Below are 19,680 nucleotides of genomic sequence, written 5' to 3'. Positions count from 1 at the left end.
GGAAGGGAAAGATCCGCTTCCGAGCGCAACCAGACCGGAGGGACACAGTGCGTAGGTTGTGAGGGACGTCAGGAGCTGATGATCATGGACGACAGAGAGGGCCGCATCGTTATTTCTCGCGCATCAACCAGGAACAACAGGACAAGGGTACGGAGAATGCTTATTTGCGACGTATGATCGAGTAAGCACTACGCAGGATGACAAGAATTGGCAGAGGTGAGACAAGCGTGTGATGCGTGGGCAATTCCCCACGGTTGGCAAGGGATAGATGGGGTAGAGGGATGGGTGTCGGTCGAGGCCAATGGAAGGAGGGGAGAGAACCGTCGGTCGGAGGATGCGGACTCGAATGGAGCGAGTTGATTGAGCGACGCAGATTAGGCAGAAGGAGGTTATTGGGGGGAGACTGAAGACAGTGCGCGGGGATATCCGATCGCTTGTGACTGTAAAGGAGGGCTGTAAGTGGTAGAATCGATAGATAGAGGTAGGATTAATATAAGGTAAGGTAGGATAGGGGAAGGTCGAACGTCAACGAAGAAGCGAGTGATAGCAGCAGGATTGAGAAGGGGGGAGGGGACAAGGGACAAGTTCGCGATAAGCAACAAGCCCGACCAGGCGGAGAATGGCAAAGACCAACGAGTTCGCTGTCCGACAGTCAAGCTTCTCTTGGGAGCTGGACTATTAGGCCTTAGTTTGAGACTGTTCTCGTGTCTCACCGTTATTATTTATGCCTCCACATACTCCTGCTGGTGATGATACCTCACATTTGTCGGTTTTAATCTCCGATTGTGATCCATTTCAGAGACTACATACAGAACACTTCTCTCGCTCATCAAGTATGGAATTACGAATTTCTTGTGTCTCTACATGGTCAGCTCACTCAAACCCTCACCCTCCACATACTCATCCCCATAGCATTCTCTTTGCACCGCCGCAATAACCTCCCGATCCCCTCCTGCCAGCTTACTCAAGTACCCCTCCAGCACGTAGATATTATCCGTCCACATAAGCGCTTGCTTCCGGAACTCCTCAATCTCCTCTCTCATTTCCTGCACTCCTTTGCCTTCTTCCGTCGTTGTAGCTGCTATCCACTGAGCTTGCAGCCGGTTCCTCTCCTTTTCTAGCTCGCCCTTTCGACGCGCCAACTCTTCCCTCTCTGCCAGGTTTGATTGCTCGTCCTCTCCCTCTTCTTCCCATTTGGCCCTTTTGTGCGCCAGACTAGCCTCTGCTTCGTCATAGCTCGCTTGCAGCATTTTCACCTCTTTCTCGAGCTGGTTTAATCTTGCTTGCTTCTCTCTTTTCTCATCCCCACCAAAACACCAGTACCAGTTGCCGCTTCCGATCTTTTCCACCCTGATCTTTCCCTCGTCCGTCAGGTTTTGAATGTATTCCTTAACCTGCATCCCATTGATCGAGGCCACCGAGGGAAGCATCTTCTCGAGGTCTTTGAGCGTGTGGCACGTACGTGTGGACCGGAGATGCGAAACTATCAAGTCTTCTTTGGCGCTTTTGGAGAGTTTCGGTGGCTGAGACAGGATCGTCAGTCAACTAGCTTGTAGACACGTAGTTTGCTTTCTTTTAATTGCAGATGCATCGGTTTTGGACGATCAGGGAAAGTCAGGGTCGGGGAGCAAACCATGTTGGATGTGAGATATTGACTTCGTCAAGCGATGCAATGTGTACTTTTCCAAGGATTAGGAAGGCGTTTGATACCGGCATAGATGAAGCCTGAGTCTTTCGGAGATGGATTAATGGAGGTACGATGGGCTGTGCTGAGTGGTGATGGTAGAGGACTGGTTGTCAATGCCACGGGAGAGGACCAGAGTACTGTGATGCCAGTTCGAGTCACAAACAACAGTTCTTCAGTCACAGTCACCTGTATACAGTGCACTATGCTATGCAATAACGTTGTGAGAATTCAAATTGCTACTACGTATAATGAAGTCTTAATGCAGTCCTCCGACGCTCGAAAATCTTCAGGAAACTGTTGTAATGGGAAGACCACAGCTTCACTTGCAACATTTATTGTTCATTGCGAGCTGTTCAATATGCTCACTTGTTTCTCTAATACTGTCAAGTAATAGGTCTAACACCTTTGCTCCTGTGCATTGATCGCTAAACTAGGCTTCTCTGCTCCTCGTCAGTATTGAACTTAGTTATCAACGTGCTATAACAGATTTCACCAAAGCCCAATTACTGTCTAGAATCGGGCTCTTATAAAGCGTCGACGAGGTGCGCCTCGCAAGAATCAGTTTGAGTTCACAACCTCTCATCAGCTTCTGTTTCGAAATCAGTAGTCGACGTCCTCCGGGTCAACCTGCGCTTCTTCGACCGTCGCTTTCTCACAACGCTATCCAGATCATCGCCAGAGCTTGCCAAGATCATACTTTGGCTTGTATTGGCCCGTTTCCGACCTATGCGGCGACTTTTGAGTCTTGATGACAGGTGATCATCATCCGTCGAGAGTTCCTCTCCCTCCACCAGAACCAAGTCTCCGGTCTCACCCAGAGCCTCTCGCGCCATTTCTTCCATGAGTATCCCCATTGCAATCAGAGCTGTCTCGTCCATGCTTTGGTAGTCGTCTTGACCACGATCGATCGTTGCATGATCGTAGAAATCGGCCGTGTAGGCGTGAATAGCTTCTAGTAGGTCAGAGGTTGGAAGAGGGCGGTCAGCTGGCAGGGACTCGTTTGCGAAGTAAAAGTCATCCTCTTCGTATCGTATTGGTGCATTCTGGCGGCGGAAGAGTACCTCCTCGGGACGAACGGGACGAGAGCTGGATGATGCTGTGTCGCGGTGTTTCGAGGCATATGAGACCGATGGGAGAAAACCATGTGCATTCACACGACCTGTACATGTCAGTAAGCTCGCCGAAAAAGCGGAACAGTCCTACCAACCAGCCACAGCATCGTAGACAGTTGCTTGACGTTTTTGTCGCCTGAGCACAGGCTCGCCTTGAGTGTCTCGCGCGCCATCGTCCTGGTCCGGAGGCTGGACGAAGGAATTCTGGCTCAGCGCAAGGGATTTGCCGTAGGACATAGTCCTATCGTGGTGAGGGTCACCCGTGGGAGAGCATCGGGGGAAATCTTCACTAGATTTCCAACTCAGTGAGTCAGTTTCACTGATACGAGCAGTGTCAGCGGGTTGCTTTCATTTGGCTTCTTGCGACAAGCCCGAAACTACAAACTCCGGCGCAACCTTTCTCCGCCCCCGCGTTTCGATAAGAGACGATCAGGACTGTGCATCATTGGAAGCATTGAAGGTAAATCATACAGCATCGTCTTGAGTCATAGAAGAAGCTTTCATTGGTCAATGCCTGATGAATGAATTCGTATCTCCTAAACAGGGCCCTCGGGTCTATCACTCCGCACTCCTTCCATGTGGCACAAACTACCCGGCTAGTTCACCACCTTGAGCCTGCTCCTCGCATTCGATTCTCAAGCCTGAGGGACATATATGGAGGCCAATCCGAACGTGATTCTGCATTGTCTGATGCAAACACAGTCATTGAAAGCGATGTTGTTGCTCATAGTGCCGGCGTGAATGTACTCGCCATCGATCAGAATGATTCACGATTGTATGTACTCTTCTTCAATCAGCCGCGACTCGATGCTAATGAATGAACAGCATGGTTTCCGGTGGCGCAGACCCATCAATCCATTTCTGGGATCTGGAAAGCAGAGGTGCCGAGTTGGATCATGTCCACCAGCCTATCGCCTCTATCCACAAGGGGTCCCACGAAGATGCCCATACGCATGCGATCACATCGGTTTCAATTTACCCATTTGATCCGACTCCATCTACAATATTGACTACTGCCCATGATGGAAGTCTAAAGCTCTCTGCCTTGGCGCCAGGCGCCATCACGCCTATGCATACATTCCGGCTTGACTGCACGCCTTACTCTCATTCCATGTCGTCACATCCTGGTTCCACGCTTCTTATTGCAGTAGGTACATCAGAGAGACCAGTCCGCTTGCTCGACCTGCGGTCCGGTCTATCTACCCACGGGCTTCCGGGTCATAGTTCCGCAGTCCTCTCAGTAGCCTGGGCTCCTCATCGGCCACATATCCTCGCCTCAGCATCAACAGACAACCGCGTGATTGTGTTTGACGTTCGAAGGGGCGGTCACAATTCAGCCATTGCAACCCTTGATATGGATGATGCAGTCGGTCTAGTTCATCCGCAGTGCGCCCCGGCATCCTACCAGAGCCGCGCGCCTTTCTCCCCCCACGCCCGGGCGCACAATGGTGCAGTGACTGGTGTTCGTTGGACATCAACTGGCACGCACCTCGTTACAGCCGGTCAAGATGCCCGAATCCGAGTATGGGACGCCTCCACAGGTGCCAATACCCTTGTCCACTTTGGGCCCAGGGTCCGGAATGGCGTGTCTTCTCATCTTGCCGAGCGGGCTCCGCTGATTGTGCCCCGTGGACTAATGGCTCCAGGGCAAGAGACCCTCCTGTGGGCCAATTTCAACGAGCACGACGACCGCGGCGAGATTTTCATGTTCGAACTTCGAGAGGGGACGTTTATCAAACGTCTCAAGGTCCCTGGTCTAATGGCCGGTCGGCAGCAAACCCGCGGGCGATCCAACGCCCTCAGCGCTGCCCGGATCAATTCTCTGGCATGGCGCGGCAACGGCGGCTCAGGCGAAGGGCTGGAGATGTTCTCCGCGCACGGCGACGGGACCATCCGCGCGTGGGTCTCACGGCAGCCCGAGGGCGAGCCCGACGAGGCCGAAGAGGCCGAGCAAGCGGATCGGAAACGGAAACGAGACATCCTTGACGAGATCTACCGGGGGTTCGTCGCCCCTTCTACGCCAGCATAGACAAGCCGAACCGATCAAACATGCATAATTCAAAACAATTTCAAGTATATCAATACATTGTAACGCAACACAGCCGAAATCGATTCAAGTCACTCATCCCGATTCCGAAACTCATGCTCCCTAATAAACTCATGCGCATTTCCATCTTCCCTCGCCAACCGATCAAATATACTCCGATTGAGGTTCGCATGCTTGATCGTCCGCGCATTTCCGCGCGCACCAGGGTCCATCGCACCGGGGTTAATCCTCTTCGACTCGCCCGAAACAGGGAACGCATCGCCAGTTCCCGTGACGACCTCACCGCTTGCGCCCATCTCCTTGGTGCTCCGAGGCAGATCAGTGGCGTTATCCGCGGCGAAAGCCAGAGATGGCTCCGCAAGGCCCTGGTTATCGAACTGGTGGCTTTCGCTGCGCTGGTCGGGGCGTGGCACGGAGGGGAGAGTATTTTGGAGACCTGCGTCGTTGGGCATGGTGGTGCCGTGTTCAGCCATCTCGGCGAGGTTACCTCCTGTGTGAGCGTCGTCGGAAGACATGTCTATTCGAAGCTTGTTTCAAACGAGGTTTTGTGGTTTTTTTTATACTCAAAGCTCTGAATTGTCCGGTCAACAACAATGAAGAGCAAGCGCAGCAAGATAAGGCTTTATAAACCCACTCCTCGCAGACGGCAGTTGATGTCACCGTTCATCCTCGATCATCCTCGATTCGGGAATGATGGGACGATGATATCAGAAGCATGTCAACCCAGTCGGATCGCTTAGCCACAGCCATAGCCGTATGATAACAGTCTATATCGACGGATATCAGACTCCAGAGAAATTCTTGATCTTCGTAAGCTAGCAGACTGGAGAAATGTGGTGATGGTGATGGTGGTGGTGGATGTAAGCATCGGCCAGAGTACACATAATAGGGACTTGGAGAATACCAATATCGCCGACAAAAAATAGAGACTGCCAAATACATTGGGATATTCTCGTTCTAAACTTGGAAAACAAGTGTCTACTACTCTCATCGCTGGATTCACCAAGATCCTTCCTTACCTTCCTAAGCACTCACTCACAGCCGGACTCGGCCACAAGCGCCCAATGGCCTGATCAAGAATTAAACGACGCCGAGCGATTGCTCGTTCAGGCCGAAGGCAGGGTATCTACAGACCATCCAGTTACACTACGAAAGAACCGTGAAAAAGGAGATGATGAAACGAAATTTTGCTTGAAAATTATTGTAAAGAAACGAATACAGACAGTAGAGCGAGCGTAAGAGCAAAATCAAGTCCCAATGATATAAAGGACATTAAATACGAAAAACGAGAGAATAGAATGTTAATTAGAAACACAAATGCCACAGCTATCAACGGCACGAATGACAGCTTACAACACGAAGGCAAGAACAGCCATGAGACCACACATGGCTGACACAACGCCAGCAGCGGGTGTGATGCGGCCGGCGGCGCCAGTGAACAGAGTCTGGCTATGCGTCGGCGACGGAGCAGCGTGGTGCGTGGGTTTGACGGCCTGGCTGTGTGCCGAGGAAGGCGCGTGGTGACTGTTGTGGGCGTCAACGTCGGTGGGTCGCTGGTGGGCTCCCGACGTGCAGGAAGTCTTGTGGCTCGAGTCCATGTAAACGGGAACGACCGCGAAGGAGGAGGTGTAGCTGACGGTGATGGTGGACGTGATGGAGGTCAGGGGCTCTACCGCGGTGGGCGCGTGCTTGGGAGCTTCCTGCGGGTCAACACCCTGGGTTTGATGCGGTTGGTACTCATGAGCGGCATGCTCAGGCTGGTGACCTCCGGGCTTACCCGAGGGGCAAGGAAACGCATCGCCTTCAGACTGGCCGGGACCAGGGTCAGTGGGAGCGCTGTCCTCAGGGGGTTCCTGGAGGGTTTCCTGCGGGGGGTATGACGGAACAGTGGGCTGGGGATGACCTTCCACCTTCGACGTGGTGAATGAGGGGTGGGCAGGCTCTGGCTTCTGGGGGCCAGGCTTCTCGTACTCCTTGGGAGGCTCAACCTCGTGGGTGGGAGAAGCGCCAGTGGGCTGAGGATGACCTTCCACCTTCGAAGTGGTGAAAGAGGGGTGGGTAGGCTCTGGCTTCTGGGGGCCAGGCTTCTCGTGGTCCTTGGGAGGCTCAACCTCATGCGGGGGAAAACCGCCAGTTGGCACAGCCTCGGCGGGATGCGTCGGCTCGAACCCATGGCTGGGCTCGGATGGAGCATATGGCTGAGGCACATGAGCTTGAGAATGCTCAGGCGGGCTGTATGGGGCAGCGGGCTTAGTTGCCACCGGGTCATCTGCAAAGGTCTTGATGACAGTCTCAATGAAGGTGGATGTGGTGCATGGCTCGCTTGCTGCCGGGTCCACTCCTTGAGGCGGTTCTGGGTTGCCAGCGAAAGGAGGCGCAGTTGCCTGGGGAGGAGGTCCCTGAGCATAAGGGGGCACGAAAGAGGGTTTTTGAGGATGCGATGGCTCAGGACGAGGCGGCGACGGGGGCGGGGGAACGTGCACAATCCAATTCTCTGCCTTGACGGAATGATCATCCACATAGTGGTCGTCGACCGTCGACGAGTAGTCGTCATCAAAGACAAAGTCAGCATCATTCCCTTCATCATCCCCGCTGGGACCACCCAACAAAACCGGGTCGCTGCCGCGTTTGCGGAAGCCCTTTGGCACCGCAGGTGGCGCAACGACGTGGTTCTTGATATCCACAGAATGGTCATCCTTGTAATGATCTTCCACCGCAGATGCATACTTGCTGTCAAACTCGATCTCAGCGCTGTTGCCACCATCGTTACCGGAGGGACCTTTAATCAAGGTAACTCCGCCGTTCTTGGCAGATGCTCCAGACTTGTCGCCCTCGGCCGCCTTACCCTGCTTATGGGAGTTTGGAGTGCCAATGTGAGACCCTCCATCATCGCGCTTCCGGAAGCCTTGCACCGGAGGAGGGTGGAAGACAGGGGGAGGATGGATGACGGTGTTTTTGACATCAACAGAGTGATCATCTTTATACCAATCCTTCACGCTGGAGGCATATGAGCTGTCAAACTCGAAGCTAGCGCTGTTGCCGCCATCATCCCCGGAGGGACCACCAATGACTGTGGTGTCACCCCCACCTCTCTTGCGGAAACCCACACCTGGAGGATGGTGGAAGATAGGAGGCGGGTGGATAATAGTATTCTTGACATCAACAGAATGATCATCTTTATACCAATCCTTCACGCTGGAGGCATATGAGCTATCAAACTCGAAGCTAGCGCTGTTGCCGCCATCATCCCCGGAGGGACCACCAATGACTGTGGTGTCACCCCCACCTCTCTTGCGGAACCCCGGAACAGGTGGAGGGTGGAAAACAGGGGGAGGGTGGATGACATGATTCTCAATGTCCACTGAATGGTCATCCTTGTAGTAGTCCTTAACACTTGACTCATAGGTGCTTTCAAATTCGACCTCAGCACTGTTGCCGCCATCATCCCCGGAGGGACCACCAATGACTGTGGTGTCACCCCCACCTCTCTTATGGAAACCGCGAGATGGGGCAGCTTGCACGATATGGTCGTCGATGTCAACGGAATGGTCGTCCGTGTACGCGTCCTTGACAGCGGAGTTGTATGAGCTGTCAAATTCAATCTCAGCGCTGTTTCCGCCATCGTTGCCAGATGGACCACCAATGACTGTAGTGTCACCGTCACCCCTCTTACGGAAACCAGGAGCTGGGGGCGGGTGCGTGATATGGTTCTCAATGCCGACGGAGTGGTCGTCCTTGTACGCATCCTTGACAACGGAGGCGTATGAGCTATCAAATTCAAATTCAACACTGTTCCCGCCATCGTTGCCAGATGGGCCTCCGACGAGGGTTACCGAGGGATCACCACGCCTGCGAAAGCCGTGGACTGGAGGAGTAATGATGTGATTCTCGACATCGTGGGAATGATCGTCCTTGTACCAGTCCTCCACGGCGGAGGCATATGAACTATCAAACTCGATTTCCGCACTGTTACCACCGTCGTCTCCCGACGGACCTCCGATAACGGTCACCGCGGGATGATGTCGCTTATGGGAACCACGCACTGGCGGATGAGGTGGGGCGTGCGCGACCACGGTGTTCTTCAGATTAACTGAGTGGTCGTCTTTGTACTTGTCCTTCACACCGGAATTGTAGCTCCCGGCGAACTCGACAGCAACATTGTTCCCACCGTCGTCACCACTGGGGCCACCGATCACTGTAACAGGGCCGTCCTCCTTTAACCCCTGGCCATGGCCGTTGGCGACGGCGGCGACCAGCAGGGCAAGAGGGATTCCTCCGACCAGACCCTTCATGATATCTCGTTATTGAGAATTAAGCAGATTAACGAGTGAATCTGGGACTACAAGCCCAATGGAAGGAAAGACAAATGAAGAAGTAAACAGAAAGGAACGAATTGCCGGGACCTGTATTAGTCGTTGGGAAGTTTGATATGAAGTACTTACTCCCATCGGCAAGGTCCATGCCTTTTATGAGTCTCTTTCCTACCAATTTTGACTCGAAGCATGTAGATCATCCCCTGGTGAGCTAAACAAACAACCAGGACGTGGCCCTGTTTAGGCGTCATGAGAATGTCGCCAGGAATGGACCGTGTGGTCCATCAGGTGCTGGCCGTCAGCATGCGGCTTCGTCCATCGAATGTAGCGCTCTGAACAGCAGTCCTGGCATTCCTGAGAGCAACGTCAACACGAGAAGGTCCAGGATCGGTATGAGTACGGAGTGCTCACTGTACTCACCTTCTCGTCCCAAGAGCAGCAGCTTTTTAACCCCTTGCTGGGCATGCCGGAAGATATCATCCCTGCGTAATTTAACACGATGCAAGAGCCTTGTGTCATTTGCAAGAGCAGCCACCGAACGAATAATCGTCGCAAAAATTCTCCGACTCAGCACAATAACAACGATTCTGCCGTTCCACAGGCCCTCAGACCATGGACAAGACATCATAGCATTGATTGCTAACTGCAGCACGGCGCGGAACCTGCAAGGTTGAGCAACCCACAAGATTGCGAGCCAAGATTACGAGCATATACATGGCAAGGAAAGAAACATTCAGATACTCCAAAATCAATTTGTATTCATTCTATATCGGTATGTTATGACCTGTAAGTTGAAAAAAAAAAAAAAAAAAAAAAAAAAAAAGATGTCTCCCGTCATCGACATTCACCCTCCATCGCCCTCACTTAAGAGGACCCAACGGAAGGCAAACTTCCTATCAAGGAAAGCATTGTTCTCCAGAACCGAACGATCGAAAGATCGAAGGCAACACACCGCCGTGGGATAGAAAAACTAGACGATGGTCGTGGCAGGTTCTGTTAAAGCTTTTCGATGTGAGGAGAGAAAGGAAAAGAAAAGGAGCAAAGAGATCGTCGCGCAATGGGCGATTTTGTAGGCGGTTTGTGGGTCACGTGCCAGGGCCCGACCTTTCTTCCGCCGCCAGGCCACAAGGCTGCCAGGCACATCCCCAGTGGGATCTCCGTGAAAATACGTAGCAATCCAGCCTCTGGACAATTGCGTAGGGACCCCTATCATCGATTCTTGTCATACTTTGCTTCCAATTAATATACATTTCCTATTCCGGAAAAAAAACACCCAAGGAAAAAGAGAAAAGCGACTAAAAAAAAGAAAACTGGGATCCTTCTGTACAATGGATCTTCTGCACGGGAGGGTGGCCGGTCTAACGCCCGGTTACTGCCATCGGCGCTCCCTTTGGCGTTCCTTGGACGGTCTGCTGCAGCTTCCGACCGGGGGATTTCTGGAGATGATCAGGGGGTTTGCCATGGTCAACCCGATGTGACATTGTGGAATGGTGGACTCGAGCAGATGCGCGCTTGACGTCCAGCGTAGTCGGCATCGAAGGACAAAGCTTGAGTCTGCACAAGGAGACGTCTAGCACGGTGTCCAAAAGTCCCATGCTTTATCTGTTGAAACTAACGAGTCAGTGGACGAGTACAGCAGCAATGGCGATACCGTATGATAGATGCACTTACTCTTTTATACAACGATGGCCCCTTGTTGACGATCGGATTTCCATACTCCGCCGCCCACCGCGACGGTGATTCCCAAGGCAATTGCTACCATGCTCCCCAGCGTGACAATGGCGATGGCCGCCTTGACTATCATCCTCTGCTTCCTTGTCAAGGCCTGCATGCAATCGCAACGTTTCCGCTTCTTTGTCCACAGTTTCGAGTTGCGGCAACCCGGTACGTCCATTGATGGCTTGTAAGGAGTTTGCGATGGGGCACTTTCCAGGTCATTCATTCCATCCACAGTGCAGTTCGGTTTCTTCGATTGAGATTTGGACTGTTCCAAGGCGAACGAGGTCGTCGCATGTCGATAAAAGGGGGAGTATGGCTTTGCATTGGCACAAGGGTCATAGTCTTCGGGGGACTTGGGAGATTCCACGGGCGGAGCGGCGACAAGAGTCTTGGAGGAGCATGAGGGAAGTTTCTCGTCCCCCGGAGAGGGAGTATTCAATTGCAGCGATGGACTCATGGCGAAGAAGGTGGGTTTGTTTGCGACAAAAACAAAAAGGGAGTATACAAAGTAAAAGCTGCAAATGAAGGGGCAACACGGACGGGGAAGTAATGGCTTTGAAACCTCCTTCAACAGCGATGCGCCAGAGCGTAGATCAAAGCTGCCAGGAAATAGACACAATCTTCAATTAACAACGCACATGAGCAAAGGATGGCACGTCTGATCGGAAAAGCGAAGTAATATAGAGTTCTTTTTCTACCCCTCTTTCCAAGGTTTCCCAGTAGTCCAAGACAAACATCTTGGGGCCGGGAAGGGGGTCATGCACTGCGGCTTCCCCCAAGTCAAGCGGCGTCTCAACCAGTCGAGACAATACGACCTATCAGGTACGGGGCTAAAAAGCTTGGGGAACGTGCAGAAGAGAATCAGAGCAAAGTTTGTTCAGTCACTTCGGCTACGGACAGGTTCAGTGTTATTGATTCTAGGTTTCGAGATTGTGGAGGCATTCCTTCCGTTCCCCTGGACGACAGAGTACATCTTCTGGCCAACGTCTCTGGTTGATGATTTGTCCTCCTGGCCATATGGGAAGCATGCGGCAGATGCAATGGAGAAAGGTGTCACCATGTTGCCAAGACGGTGTTCAAGTTTAGTGTCACTCTCCAGGACTAGCTTTGATGAAAGACATGGTCGACAAGCCTAAGAAAAGGAGACAGACCGAGTCTGGACTGCAAACTGGATGAGAACCGTGAAGTGTTGACGTCTCGTCGTCTCCACGGTTGACTAGTCACTCGATGGCAGTGGAACATGGTCCCCTGAGCTATTACACTTTTGAAACCCCACAAGTCTTCCGTAATTTCGTCGGTCAATTGAAACCTTCTTTAAGGAGTAAAGAGACTCAATTGATTGAGAGATTGTCTTGCGGTTTTCGCACAATTTGTCATTTGACATTGAGGCAGGAATGGTCAGTGGTGATAAGCATCAATCTTATGATGGGTGGTGCTACGCTGTACTCTCAGACTATGATTATCACTGGACTAAAGATACTATTAGGGTTGCTCTGCAGATCTCTCTGAACATCATGCAATAACGTTGTAGCCTAGATAGGGGTGGACTATTCGCCCCTTGTGTCTGTTGACGGTGTTGAGGCAAGATCTCAACAATATATATATGCATATATACCTACAATATATACTAGGGACACATGTTTCAAGCCTCAGGGAATGCCTACAGTCACAAGATATTGATGTCCGCGCATAGTAGATTGATGATGTATACTAGCATATATAAATATTTTGAGATTGCTAAAGTTGTTTTTATTTCTATAACAGCTAAACGCCCTACACCTTTCGACTCAAGACTAGGGATCTATGAAGTACACCACTATCCGAGACTTTTCGCAGATAACCGACAGCAGATTCATCTGCATGAGTCACGCGTGCCTTGCGGAACATGTTAAGCCGCTTATCGATATATCTGTTACTCTCAATCGTTTAGTAGAACCTGAACTACTATAAGACACATCAGATGTTGCACACTCCTCAACTAGACCACGCTTACAGACTGTGTGGATTGGTCTCATAGGCCTGAAGCCTCTGTACAAGTCCTAAGCTATACTTTCTAGCCACTTAAACATTATCTCTTGACTTGCTCTCATCGACCACCTTCGTGACATTCCATTACTCTGTTAGATAAAAGGTATATTCAAAATCCTGCCGACGTCTTAAACCCAGTCTGACAGTCCTCCAGACGAAGTAGCAGAATCATCCAATCAATCATTCTGTCCATGATGAGAACCAACACTTACATCGCCTCACTGGTGGAATCAAGGGGGTATTCGGGCACGACTTTACGACTTCCCACCGATTAACAAGTGCCCCGTCCAACCCTGAAAAGCAACACTGTCCTCCCGCGAAGACCCCTTGATACAACCCAGCACGTAGCGGGACGTACCTGCGCTCACCCATTCCACAAGACATTCCAACGCCACAGTCCGACTCCTCGCTGCGCGCGGGGGTATCCTCACATTATCGCGTTCTTTGGCTGCATTGTTTGCTTAAAATCCTCTGGCGATGTGTGTTTCCTGGGAAACATGTAACATCTCATTTCCCGCGTGTTACAAGGCTGTCTGGCGTCGACCGGACGACACTGAGAATGAGGATGGTACCGTACCTGGCGCTGCGACGTTCTGGCCAGGAGGCTACTCTGCGGTTTTCCTCTTGTTGATCTTGTTCTGGATGCATCCATTCACTTAGAGATTCTATTGTTATCCTGGTGCATAAGGGTAATCATAGTGTTGCATTAAGCGAGGTAGGTATCACTGTGCAACTCATGGACATTCCCTGGCCGTGTGCCCAGTAGCTTCTACTGTATTATGGCCATCAGCGTCAGTCTACAGCCATACGGCCATTGTTCATATATGCAAAGTAGATATCTATAAAAGGTAATAGTCAAGCATATTACGAACGACTGGTGATTCGGAATATATTCTATCATTGATGAAATATTGTCGACACTGAGAATTAGCTATACCTAGAATATAGAGCTGCATCGTAGTATATATATATATATATATATAACCCAGCAGGAATCGGGATACTCGATCCTATCAAGTAATAATAGCTACATGCTCTCCGGCAAGTCAAAACGACTGCAGGACGCTCGACAAGCAATCACTACTCGCCACCCTCTACACACTCCAAGACAGGTGACGTACTGGTGGATATACAAATGGACAGGTCAGACGTTACGAACCGGTCTCTTTTCCACGGACGGCTTTTTCTGCGGATCTCTGCTGGGCTGACTATACATGCGCCCTAAGGCGTTCGTTCATGAGGGGTAGCCGGGCAAGAACAGAGTACATCTCCTTCGATATGACATTAACCTCGGGATGAATTATAAAGAACGTCTCTATTGGGTTTACATTGCTATATAGCATGTATATTCGGCAAGCAATCCAATACGTAAACGCGCGTCCATAACACTTCCTTTTAAACAATAGATATTAATCCCAATTACTCAGGGCCGGTCCAACCGGGAGTATACGGCGTTAACATACGGCGTCAAGCATACGGTCATAAAATATCGTGTCCTCGCCTAAGTGCAATGAAGCTGTCCACCTTCATGGGTATGGCAGTTCTACCAACGTCAGTCATTTCCATCCCTCTTACGAGATCCGGACTGTCCTTACCGGCGGCACATCAATAGTGGCACTGGGAGAATCCGTCGGGGTAGTCGTGGCGCCCGAGCCCGAGCCCGAGCTGGAGCTAGAGGTGGAGGTAGACGCAGGCGCCGAGGCAGACCCGGTGTCATGTCCCTGGTCAGGGCCGTGACTCTCGCCAGCACATCCGACACCGGGAGCGGCAATATCAAACGCATACGCCTCAAGGGCGAAATACTGCAACGCCTCCGAGTCATGCGTGGACTCGGTGCCGTTGCTCTTGGCCAGGGCAATCACCTCGTCGTAGCCGTCGGCGAAGTGGTCGACCCAGCCTTGACCCACAGCAGGCACATGGTACAGACGGTGCATCAGGTCCGAAGCCCAGAAGGTGTTGGTCTCGGAGCCGGCGACGGTGTAGCCCTGGGAGCACATGGAGACAAGCCAGCGGCGGGTGGTGTAGCTGCGATCACAGATGACGGTTTCGGAGGTGGCGTTTGCGCCGCGCCAGTGGCCGCCCCAGCCTGAAAAATTCAGAAATTAGCAGCCGCAGGTCTACCCCAGTAGTCCCGTAGTCACTTCGGGAGAATGGAGGGGGGATCCTTACCTTCCAAAGCACAGTTGCCGTCGGGGTTGTCACACCGGAAGAGCACGTTGGCCTTGTCCCCGTTCACGATGACATCGTAGGCACCGACGGCCTCCATGGTGGGCCGGTTGCCAAAGTACTTCCGGTAGATCTCGCTCTCGTTGCCCCAGCGGAGGATGTGGGCCTTGGCGTGCCGGGCGAGCTCGACCGCCTCGTTCAGGCCGGCCTCGATCTGCCGGCGCTGGGTCGCATTGCAGCTGGAGTGGATGGGGAACGAGGTCACCGCGCCAGCGTCCCAGGAGAAGAAGACGGGTTCGTGGGGGGTTGCTCGCGCCGCGATGGGGACGGGGGAGGTAGGGAGGGTGGCCACAAGGGGCGCGGCCAGGGGGAGGAGAACGGCAAGGCGGAGGAGAGCAGCCATTTGTGAGTACATTTTCTTTTTCAAGGTTGGATGGTGCGTGACTCTTGCATTGTAGCCAGAGGTAGAACATCCTTATATACCTCGAGGATGGCCTCCTTTCGCGGTGCCAGAGAGGTACTCATTGTTGGATTTGGGCCATCAGGGTAGACACGCCACCGGCCCACCCCAACAGTAGGTCACGGCCGCAAGCCATCAAGATGCATGGTTCGTTTGTTCGTATTCTAGTGGGGTTCTACAGGATGCCAAGGACACCTTGGTAGCGATCAAGCTGGTTCTCGAGTCGGATGATTCCGAAAGCTATGATCTCCGAGCTTCTGTCAGCCCTATATGATCCTGTCCGTACGTGATATCATATAGCTTGCAGTCGTGCATCCAGGGACGTGCGTATGCCGACTTGAAAACAGCCATCTCGACTGAAGAACCCATGGGTATACAATCTGTGACGCATAATCCTAAAGAGAAGCACCAAGCTAAATCCCTCGACGATGCACCACGCGGTCACAACGGGATATCAATGCATGGAGGCAGCCCGCGCCAAGATCCTGGCGGAGGAGCCAAGAGTCTTGGATCGAGGACCTTGAGAGCAACAAGCACCACTCCCGATCATTTTGCTCCGGGAATATAGCCGCTTTCTCGCCGAATGGACGGAGTTTTGCTGCTTGGCCGTCAGATTGTGCTCTTGGCCGCAGATACCTTGGGAGTTAGTGTGGTGTGTTCACGGCGAAAGCCAAAAACTCTCCGTTGCCAATGGCTAGCTCTCGGCGACTGATCCATCGAGTGATTTACGATCGCCACACATTTGGTGCGTAGAGAGATATAAATACCATAGCACGTAAAACTGTCGCTGCCCGACTGAGCAAAACGAAACTCAAACCAAGCAATCATGGCCAAAGCTCTGCTGCTGCTGTCCCTTCTGGGCGGCCTGGGGCTTGCCCACGCGCAGTATGTCACTTATACGGGCTGCCACAACCACGGCAGCACCGAGTACTGCTTTGGTCCCGATGGAAAAGAGACCCCATTCCCCACGCCGACGGAGTCGGCGTCCAGGACAGTTCCTGTAACCGTCGCCGCCGCCGCCGCCGCCACCACGACCAGCTCCGCGGACGCCTCGGCCGTGACGGGGTGCCACAGCCACGGCAGCGATGTATTCTGTATCGACGGAGATGGCAACGAGGTGCAAGTGATCCTGCCGTCGACCCCGACGGGGGAACTGCCGGCGCAGTACACGGGCTGCCATTCTCACGGTTCCGAAACGTAAGCACCTTGGCTGGATGTCGATCCGACTGTCACTAACGGCAGAAGGTTCTGCATGGATCCTGAGGGAAACGACGTCCAGATTGTCGGGGAAGAAGGCTCGACAGAAGGTTCCTCTTCATCTGGATCGAGCGGGGAATCGCAGTCGGGGTCGAAAGAGGGCATGAACTGTCACTTCCACGCGGGTGTTGAGTAGGTCTTCCTCGGCCTTCAGTTTCCCGCTTCTACTACTGACTCACCTTAGACACTGTATAGGCGCGGGAGAATCAGAAAGTGGAAGTAGCCAAAAATCCTGTGGTCTCCGAACCCGCGACTACGATGTGCCCCTGCGCATCGGGACCCTGTTCGTCGTGCTCGTCACCAGCTCCATCGGCGTGTTCCTGCCCATGCTCTTGGTCAAATTGCCTTCGGCCAAGATCAACGGCGTTGTCTCGACGGTGATCAAGCAGTTCGGAACGGGAGTCATCCTCTCCACTGCGTTTGTTCATGTATGTCTCTTCTCCATTCAGCATGACGGACGGAGCAACTAACCCGAACAGCTCTACACGCACGCCAACCTCATGTTCACCAACGAGTGTCTCGGCGAACTCGAATACGAAGCCACCACCTCCGCCGTCGTCATGGCCGGGATCTTCCTCTCCTTTCTCTTCGAGTACATCGGCCACCGCATCATTCTCGCCCGCGCAACGCGGTGCGCGTCGCCCTGTCCCGAGCAGACCGGCGACATGTCCCCCTCATCCACAAGCAAAGAACTACCGGCCAGCCAACCGCCGCCGCCGCCGCCGCAGCAGCAGCAACAACCACCGACCCTCGCCGCGCTGGGCCACCACCACGGCCCTCCCCTGGACCCCACCAATCCCAACACCAAACTCTCGGTGCTCGTCATGGAAGCCGGGGTGGTCTTCCACAGCATCCTGATCGGACTGACCCTGGTCGTGGCCGGCGACTCATTCTACAAGACGCTGCTGGTGGTGATTGTCTTCCACCAGTTCTTCGAGGGTCTGGCGCTCGGGGCGCGGATCGCGATGCTGCCGGGCCCGCTGCTGGGGTCGAAGGCGCTGATGGCGGGGACCTTTGCCGTGATCACGCCGATCGGGATGGCGATCGGGCTGGGGGTGCTGCACTCGTTCAACGGCAATGATCAGAGCACGCTTGTGGCGCTGGGAACGCTGGACGCGCTGTCGGCGGGGATCCTGGTGTGGGTTGGGCTGGTCGACATGTGGGCCCGGGACTGGGTGATGGATGGCGGCGAGATGATGAATGCGCGACTGAGCATTGTGGCGGTTGGAGGGTTCTCGCTGATCGCGGGAATGGTCTTGATGGGGGTGTTGGGGAAGTGGGCGTAACCTTGTTTGCTCTGAAGCTATTCACGAATCAAGAATAGTGGGCTGTGGCTGAAGGCTACGAAGCTATGGTAATGACTAGACATGACCCATAATTTCGTATCTGAATCTACTCTGTAATCTTGTTGGTTATATAGGTAGTTAGCTAGTTAGCTAACTCAAAGATGAAAAGATCCCACCTGAGTCAGACCGAGTCAACCTCGGCAGCCCAGTCGGAGTCCGTTGATGACCAAGGCCTAAATACGAAGCCTAGTACTATGGAGTATTTAGGCCCCCGCCCAAGTAGTCAAGTACTGACCCGTGTCAACTTCTCAATTGATACATAGCACATCCATCCTCCATTGTAAACAGAATGACCACCACCATACGCTACGCCACCGAAGCCGACGCGCCCGCAATCGCAGAGCTCAACATCATCTGTTTCCAAGATGGCCCCATGTACCGCAACATGCTCCCCAACATCGACCCTCTCTCCGCCACGCCCATGAAACTCTCCCGCACCTACGACAAACTGGCAAACCCCCGGATGCACGTCCTCGTCGCGACCGACCCCACCTCGAATCAAATCCTGGGATGCGCACGGTGGCTGATGCCCGACGCGAGTGCGCACTGGCGAGACGAGAGTGAGATGGCGATCCTCTCCGACGACGCAAGGGCCAAGGCAGCGCAGATGACGCAGCTGCGGCCGGCAGGGATGAATGTCGCTGTCTACGAGGGACTGTTCAAAGCGCTGGAGGAGATGAGGGGGAAGTACGTTAGGGAGGGGGATATCGGTGAGTGCACTTTTCCACTTTTTTTTTTTTTTTTTTTTTTTTTTTTTTTTTTTTTTTCCCAGCTGTTTATCTCAGTATCTGGAAGACGCCGGGTAGCTGACGGGAGGGGGCCGGGGACCAGTTCTGGAACTTCTGGTGACGCATCCGCAGCATCAAGGGAAAGGGGTGGGAAAGGCCTTGCTGGACTGGGGAGTGCGGATGGCCGACCAGAAACAGGCGCGCATTTATCTGGAGGCCACGCCGGAGGGGTATCCGCTGTATCGCAAGTGCGGATGGCGGGATGTGGAGGATATTGTGATGGATTACTCGGTGTACGGGGGGGAGGGAGAGGCCACATATGCAGTGATGATTCGGGAGCCGGCCCTCCCCCATCATCGCAACTGAGGACTGAGGATCTAGCCTTTTGTACAAGACACTCAACTGAGAGGATCTGTTGGACTGTCCATATAACTCCGTATCATCGTGATTGTCACCAATGATAGTGCACCCCCGCAAGAACCTGCCTGATTGCGCCTAGAGGCGTGGTCCGCCGCCGCGGGGCCTCGGCGGGATCCCCAGTTGGCGGCGTCACTTGGCCGTGGGCTCTCGATGATTCGTCTGATCTTCGCTCATGGACGACAGGAGACGTTCTGTCCGACTTGGCTTTGCAGGTGGGCTGCATGGTCTCCCCAATGATGTGACATCTGTACTTGGTGCTCGCAGCACAGGAATCGGATCATCCAAAAGAACCCGCATGGAACTGCCTTGTACGGATATCTCGTGACCATGTCCTCGAAAGCATACTATCATATATAAGCTTCATCTCAACCACCGTTAGAACGAACAGAAGTCTCGC

The 19,680-nt window shown here is 53.1% G+C and overlaps 9 protein-coding genes across 9 annotated transcripts; 3 read left to right on the top strand and 6 right to left on the bottom strand.

The window, feature by feature from the left end:
- Nucleotides 1-860: 860 nt before the first annotated feature.
- Nucleotides 861-1,430, bottom strand: AFUA_4G09640 (putative GAJ protein; the record flags this gene model as incomplete). The annotated part of the gene is made up of 1 exon (XM_746769.1): nt 861-1,430. One exon carries the CDS (start codon nt 1,428-1,430, stop codon nt 861-863), a length of 570 nt encoding a protein of 189 aa, XP_751862.1.
- A 526-nt stretch (nt 1,431-1,956) lies between these two features.
- On the bottom strand, nt 1,957-3,162 carry AFUA_4G09630 (uncharacterized protein). Its single transcript, XM_746770.2, has 2 exons — nt 2,895-3,162; nt 1,957-2,846 (listed from the first exon to the last, which is right to left on the bottom strand). Exons 1-2 carry the CDS (start codon nt 3,034-3,036, stop codon nt 2,257-2,259), a joined length of 732 nt encoding a protein of 243 aa, XP_751863.1. The 5' UTR covers nt 3,037-3,162; the 3' UTR covers nt 1,957-2,256.
- Nucleotides 3,163-3,242: 80 nt separating this feature from the next.
- AFUA_4G09620 (WD repeat protein) lies at nt 3,243-4,828 on the top strand (the record flags this gene model as incomplete). Its single annotated transcript, XM_746771.3, has 2 exons — nt 3,243-3,574; nt 3,625-4,828. Exons 1-2 carry the CDS (start codon nt 3,321-3,323, stop codon nt 4,826-4,828), a joined length of 1,458 nt encoding a protein of 485 aa, XP_751864.2. The 5' UTR covers nt 3,243-3,320.
- An 89-nt stretch (nt 4,829-4,917) lies between these two features.
- On the bottom strand, nt 4,918-5,361 carry AFUA_4G09610 (uncharacterized protein; the record flags this gene model as incomplete). The annotated part of the gene is made up of 1 exon (XM_746772.1): nt 4,918-5,361. The coding sequence occupies one exon, from the start codon at nt 5,359-5,361 to the stop codon at nt 4,918-4,920; it is 444 nt and encodes a 147-aa protein (XP_751865.1).
- Nucleotides 5,362-5,748: 387 nt separating this feature from the next.
- CweA (uncharacterized protein) lies at nt 5,749-9,866 on the bottom strand. Its single transcript, XM_077804618.1, has 2 exons — nt 8,331-9,866; nt 5,749-7,934 (listed from the first exon to the last, which is right to left on the bottom strand). Exons 1-2 carry the CDS (start codon nt 9,136-9,138, stop codon nt 6,196-6,198), a joined length of 2,547 nt encoding a protein of 848 aa, XP_077660763.1. The 5' UTR covers nt 9,139-9,866; the 3' UTR covers nt 5,749-6,195.
- Nucleotides 9,867-9,960: 94 nt separating this feature from the next.
- On the bottom strand, nt 9,961-12,240 carry AFUA_4G09590 (uncharacterized protein). Its single transcript, XM_746774.3, has 2 exons — nt 10,831-12,240; nt 9,961-10,761 (listed from the first exon to the last, which is right to left on the bottom strand). Exon 1 carries the CDS (start codon nt 11,333-11,335, stop codon nt 10,835-10,837), a length of 501 nt encoding a protein of 166 aa, XP_751867.2. The 5' UTR covers nt 11,336-12,240; the 3' UTR covers nt 9,961-10,761; nt 10,831-10,834.
- A 2,075-nt stretch (nt 12,241-14,315) lies between these two features.
- aspf2 (major allergen Asp F2) lies at nt 14,316-15,524 on the bottom strand. The gene is made up of 3 exons (XM_746775.2): nt 15,076-15,524; nt 14,502-14,992; nt 14,316-14,449 (listed from the first exon to the last, which is right to left on the bottom strand). The coding sequence occupies exons 1-3, from the start codon at nt 15,485-15,487 to the stop codon at nt 14,408-14,410; spliced, it is 945 nt and encodes a 314-aa protein (XP_751868.2). The 5' UTR covers nt 15,488-15,524; the 3' UTR covers nt 14,316-14,407.
- An 834-nt stretch (nt 15,525-16,358) lies between these two features.
- On the top strand, nt 16,359-18,075 carry zrfC (putative ZIP Zinc transporter; the record flags this gene model as incomplete). The annotated part of the gene is made up of 4 exons (XM_746776.1): nt 16,359-16,729; nt 16,778-16,921; nt 16,974-17,217; nt 17,269-18,075. The coding sequence occupies 4 exons, from the start codon at nt 16,359-16,361 to the stop codon at nt 18,073-18,075; spliced, it is 1,566 nt and encodes a 521-aa protein (XP_751869.1).
- Nucleotides 18,076-18,424: 349 nt separating this feature from the next.
- On the top strand, nt 18,425-19,229 carry AFUA_4G09550 (GNAT family N-acetyltransferase; the record flags this gene model as incomplete). Its single annotated transcript, XM_746777.2, has 2 exons — nt 18,425-18,845; nt 18,967-19,229. 2 exons carry the CDS (start codon nt 18,425-18,427, stop codon nt 19,227-19,229), a joined length of 684 nt encoding a protein of 227 aa, XP_751870.2.
- Between the last annotated feature and the right edge of the window lie 451 nt (nt 19,230-19,680).

Source organism: Aspergillus fumigatus, chromosome 4 (assembly GCF_000002655.1).
Source record: "Aspergillus fumigatus Af293 chromosome 4, whole genome shotgun sequence".
Taxonomy (NCBI): Eukaryota; Fungi; Ascomycota; class Eurotiomycetes; order Eurotiales; family Aspergillaceae; genus Aspergillus; species Aspergillus fumigatus.
This window is presented reverse-complemented; position numbering and strand designations above follow the sequence as displayed.

Coding starts and splice junctions, on each gene's coding strand:
- AFUA_4G09630 (XM_746770.2), bottom strand. CDS start 3,036: ATGTCCTACGGCAAATCCCTTGCGCTGAGCCAGAATTCCTTCGTCCAG. Junction 2,847..2,894: donor TGTCTACGATGCTGTGGCTG/GTTGGTAGGACT, acceptor TGACATGTACAG/GTCGTGTGAATGCACATGGT.
- CweA (XM_077804618.1), bottom strand. CDS start 9,138: ATGAAGGGTCTGGTCGGAGGAATCCCTCTTGCCCTGCTGGTCGCCGCC. Junction 7,935..8,330: donor TCGCGGTTTCCATAAGAGAG/GTGGGGGTGACA, acceptor TCCGCAAGAGAG/GTGGGGGTGACACCACAGTC.
- AFUA_4G09590 (XM_746774.3), bottom strand. CDS start 11,335: ATGAGTCCATCGCTGCAATTGAATACTCCCTCTCCGGGGGACGAGAAA.
- aspf2 (XM_746775.2), bottom strand. CDS start 15,487: ATGTACTCACAAATGGCTGCTCTCCTCCGCCTTGCCGTTCTCCTCCCC. Junction 14,993..15,075: donor CGGCAACTGTGCTTTGGAAG/GTAAGGATCCCC, acceptor TGAATTTTTCAG/GCTGGGGCGGCCACTGGCGC. Junction 14,450..14,501: donor CCACTATTGATGTGCCGCCG/GTAAGGACAGTC, acceptor TGACGTTGGTAG/AACTGCCATACCCATGAAGG.